This window comes from Oxyura jamaicensis, unplaced genomic scaffold (assembly GCF_011077185.1).
Source record: "Oxyura jamaicensis isolate SHBP4307 breed ruddy duck unplaced genomic scaffold, BPBGC_Ojam_1.0 oxyUn_random_OJ69929, whole genome shotgun sequence".
In the NCBI taxonomy this organism is placed as follows: domain Eukaryota; kingdom Metazoa; phylum Chordata; class Aves; order Anseriformes; family Anatidae; genus Oxyura; species Oxyura jamaicensis.
In genome coordinates, this window is record NW_023309657.1 from 1,050 (window position 1) to 5,841 (window position 4,792).

A 4,792-nucleotide genomic window follows, 5' to 3' on the forward strand; every position below is an offset into this window, starting at 1 on the left:
CGCAGTCTACCCAGAGCCTTCTGTAGGTGAGTTAGCAATTTATACAATGAATTGCTTACATCTGTACAGTGCAAGCCTGAAAACAAAAACAGTTTGTATAGCAACCTGATTTATCCATGGAGAAAAACAGCACTTTTATTAGCTGCCATTAGTAAGATCAGAATTTCTTAAGTAATTCTAAGTACTAAATGACTACAGGTGTTGCACATTGTCTCCAATCTCAAGAGAATGTACAGTATTTTCACCTTTGGAAAGCCACAGGATTCAGTAGTACACCGTCACTGCAAGGAATTAACCTTGCTGACCACGTTATTAACCTTTTTTCTTGTGACTGTGCTGATTGGTCTGAAGCAGTTTGAATCTGGGTATAATTTCTTTTGGAGAAGTTGCTGCAAGCAATAATGCTTGCTTCTTGCAGAGATGCCTGGGAGAAGGGGTACTGACAGCATGTGAAAGCACTACACAACTAAGACTCACGGTGCATAAAGACATGCTGCATAAAGCAATGTTAGGAGAGTCTTCTGTGATTTCTCACAGATCACTGAACTGAAAAAAAAAAGTCTTTTTTCATTACAAAAAATACATCATAGTCAGGAAATAACCAGCAGCTATGGAGAAGAACAGGTACAAATTTAACTCAAGTTCTACCAGCATGCATCTCTTTGAGCATTACTGCAGGACATTCCGCAAGCACATACATGTAATCTTGATTTGAAATATGATTTAATGCATACCATGATCAGTTGTATGTTTGTTTGTTTTTAAAGCTAAATATCATGTATATGAGGTATATCATGTTATTGTGTTTGCATTCTAGCATACTGTCTGAAATTGCAGTTTTTCCACCTCTGTTCCCTTTCATATACCAAAGCTCTGTAACTCTACAGTACCTCGTATGGCATGACAGCAGTCCTTTCAAATAAACCAACAGACAGTCTGCACGGCATTACTATTTCAGCATTTCCTTCAATTGGTATACGCAGTTGACCACTGACTGTTTCAACGGGCTGAACTTCAAGCAAATTTAAAGAAGCTGGAACATAGAGAAAATACAGATTGAATCTGAACTCTAATGGAATTTAAGTAACAGTTACCATAAATCTGTCATACTGTTATTTCACTGTTTCTTTAACATAAAGCAGGGTAAAAATAACCTAAACAACAGAAGCTAACTTGGAACTTCAGGAAACACATTAAGACCTCACTTCTGCCAACAAGTTTTATCCAAAGCATCCTCCAGTATTTTTGAAGACCTTAGATGGAAACACCCATACAAATCAAGTTAAAAAGCTATTTTGAAGTTGTAGTGATTGTGATTTTTAAACACAATTACCTGTCTTCCCTGTCCCCTCCCCCTCCTCAACCCACAAAAAAATGGTAACAAGTTAAAAAATAGAAATCAGGAAAGCCATCATTCTAACCTAATTTTCCAATGCAATTAGTAAGTGCCTTAAAGTACTGCTTTGCCTTTTTAAACCAAGAAAAACTACAAATCTCAAAAATGAAATCTGTCATGAGACAAAAAACTCATCTGGAGCCAAGGTATCAGCATCTGACTTGAATTCATTCTGTTTAACTTTACTTGCAACCAGACCTATCATAAAGCAAGCCATGTGTGTGCAGAATGACAAACACTAATCCATTTTTGCTATTACTCAGAAGGAATGCATACACTGGGAAAATAACTCAATTTTAAATAAAGATTTTTCATTCATGTGTTTTTATTACAGATGTTATGAAACTCTAAAAGAGTATTTTAGGTTTAAGTCGCTAGGTAGACTACTTGGTAAGCATACACTTTAAAATACCAGTAGAACAATTGGAGGGGAAATACTGTTCAACCAGTACGTGATACTGAAAATAACTGCTTCATCAGTATTTTTCACATATAATGGAGAATTTAAAGGGAGAAAATAGGACTTTCAAATGAAAAGACCTAACAAATTGTTTCAGACAGTCTAAACACCTAAAACTAGAACCCTAACAGCTGAAATCAGTACCAACAACAAATGTGTTTTCAGGATTTTGGTCAAAACTGTAAATGTTGAAAGACTTTTCTGTTACCTCTTCAGCTCATTTGAAGTACTTTAAAGGACTTCGAGTAACTCTGTAGTTGGACAGAGCATTTATTTCCCAAGTTAAGTGTCCACCATCACTCAGCTGACAATAACCACAAAGCAAACGTACTCACGAGATGGCTAGCAATCAAAATGAAGTTTGGTTCGTCAAGCCAACAGATAAGTTTTCATACCAGTTGATCTGTTACTTTGGACTTGAATAGCTGACCATTTAGACATACACTTCTTCTGTCCAGAATCTGTACCAACAGAAGCTGTTAACTCCCCTGCTTTCAACTGTGCTGTCTGGACTCTTGTATTATTAGGACCTTGCTGCACAGGAGATCCTTCAAAAGGCTCCATTTCATTTTTGTTATGTACCTGTTAGGTATGCACACAGAAACAGATGGGTTAGCAGTCAAGCAGTTCCAAACCACAGCAAGATGGTGTTAAAGGTAACACTGAATTTTGCTATCATATTCAGAGCTTAACTTGCTGCCCCAGAATGAAAAGGCCAATCTGAAAGAGGACTGAGGAGCAAGAGCTTAAAGAATTATACCTGCTGCTATTAACGTAAAGCATTTTAAGAGCAGAGAAAGTATAAATCACTTTTGGTTTCCCACTGCTATATCTATAATCTCAGTACAAGCCTCCTTCCCAAACTGCTTTTTCAAGGCTCTTTTCATTAGCCTCAGCAGCCCTGGGCAGCAACTTCCTTCACCTGCATCAGGAACTAACTCCAAGTTTTTTGATCACATATTTGCTTCAGTTTTTAAAAGGAGAGGCAGTGAAGCATTTGTTCTATTTTGTTATAAAATACTCTTAAAATTACAAGACTCAGCCAACCTGAAGTCAAAATGAGTCTACTCAGATTAAGTGGAGCTATGTTAAACTTAACTTTATTACAAGATTAAAACTCACATCAAATTTTGCCATGTGTGCAATTCTTCTCTTTTGTCCAGCAACGTTAACTTCAGTTTCTAATAAACTGGCATCCACATTTTCTCCACAAGTCTATTAAAAATAAGAACAGGCTACTTAGACCAAATGCTATAAACTTCCAAATTTCATTAATACCCTCGTGACCCCTCACTCCAATATTTCAGGATATTCACAGTCAAAATAAGTCACCAGGAAAGTACAATTCCACCAGTATTAAATAGTTACTCTACATTCAGCACAGCTCAGCCACAGTGCTTCAAAGCGGGGTAGTGGTACTCAAAGTTCCCACGTTCATTTATAAGATGAGCAGGAGACGCCTGAACATCCAATTGCCTCTAAAACTTTGCTTATAACAGTAAAACAAATAAACCCCACCACAAGGCAGTGAGCTACTGGGGCAATTTTCTACTTTAGGAAACATAGATCACCCAGTGTCAAACCAGACTAGCGTCTTAAGTATTTCTTATTAGTTCGTCTACTAGCATGGAAGGCTCAACTATTTAAAATTTATTAACACAGAAAATAGCATTGGAACTTGAATATATAGATAACATTCCTCCTCCATATGCTCAGGAAAAAGGGAAAAAAAATAAGCAAGAAATTAAAGAGATGCATAATACCTGCTTATCACTATCTTTCTTTTGTGCCTCTCTTTCAAACTCCTCAAAAATCCTCCGACACTCCTCTATAGGATCGTCTGATTCTGAGAGCTCTGGGTCCTCCCCACTGGATTCCATTTCTTCAGCAGATGAACTCATAATTATTTCACTGTCTTTCTTGTTTCTGCACGCAGGTTCAACAAAACTGCTTTTATCAGTGTTTTTGGTTTGTAAAACTGTACCACAGCAAGCCTCCTTGCCCACATTTAAGAAATCAGTTGGATGCAAGTAAATATCCTGTGGGCTATCATTTCCCCCATTTTTATCTGTGCTGCGACTTTTCTCTGTATTTACTTGCTTGCCAGGTCTTTCTATTGTAGTTTCATCTTCAGATGAGTGACTAGTACACAAGACAGACTGTGTTACTCTTCCACTGCCCACACAGTTTTCACTAGCAGTATATTCCTCAACAAATTCTTTGACCAATATATTGCTTTCTGCTTTCTCTTGCTTCAGAATCTCCTTCCACACATCTGCCTCAGCAGAAGCAGATTTATGTTTCTGTAAGGTACAAGCACTTCTCTTTCTCTGCTCAGAAATCTTCAATGTTTCAGTGTTTACATCAGGCAAATAAATTTTATTTGCTTTCAGAGAAACACTCCTTGCTTTTTCAGATTCATTTAAACATTTGCCACTCTCCTGCAAATCAACTATTTTCTCTGATTTTTCTGCTGTATACCCAGGACCATCTGCTATGGCACTACCATGCAATTCTTCTGCACTTATTACAGCATCCAGTTCTTCTTCTCTATTCAAGTTTTTATAGTCCCTATTTTTTCTTTGTCTTTTATTAAAAAGAAGTGGTGGCACATTAATGACAAGATCACATTCGTCATCAGATTCTTCAAGTTCCACGGGGGAATAGTTTCTTGACCTCTTTGTGAATTCCCTCCTAAATGGAGACACTTTTGAATTCCCCTCTTGATATTCACATGGAAATACTTCTGTTGGCTTAGCCAACTGCTGCTTAGCATTTTCATCTTCTTTTGTTATGGAAGAGATAGACAGCCCTGAAAATAATTTCATAAATATTATTTTCTATTTTTCCCAATTAAAGGAAGAGATATTTTTGTACCAGGAAACCAAAATCATATGTTAAAAGTGCTAAAAAAAAAAAAAAAAAAAAAAAAAAAA

At 36.8% G+C, this 4,792-nt stretch overlaps 1 protein-coding gene across 3 annotated transcripts in view; it reads right to left on the bottom strand.

Annotated features, from left to right (window-relative positions):
- Window positions 1-654: 654 nt before the first annotated feature.
- LOC118159362 overlaps window positions 655-4,792 on the bottom strand; it is an 8,124-nt gene continuing 3,986 nt past the window's right edge. Inside the window, exons 2-5 of one of the 3 annotated variants that reach the window (XM_035313953.1) lie at window positions 3,620-4,668; window positions 2,979-3,071; window positions 2,252-2,438; window positions 657-1,033 (exon numbers count right to left, since the gene is read on the bottom strand). In XM_035313953.1, the coding sequence (XP_035169844.1) occupies window positions 882-1,033; window positions 2,252-2,438; window positions 2,979-3,071; window positions 3,620-4,668 (1,481 nt within the window). In that variant the 3' untranslated portion in view covers window positions 657-881. Of the gene's footprint in view, window positions 1,034-2,251; window positions 2,439-2,978; window positions 3,072-3,619; window positions 4,669-4,792 lie in introns of all 3 variants that reach the window. The other 2 variants (XM_035313954.1, XM_035313955.1) reach the window with 2 other exon arrangements.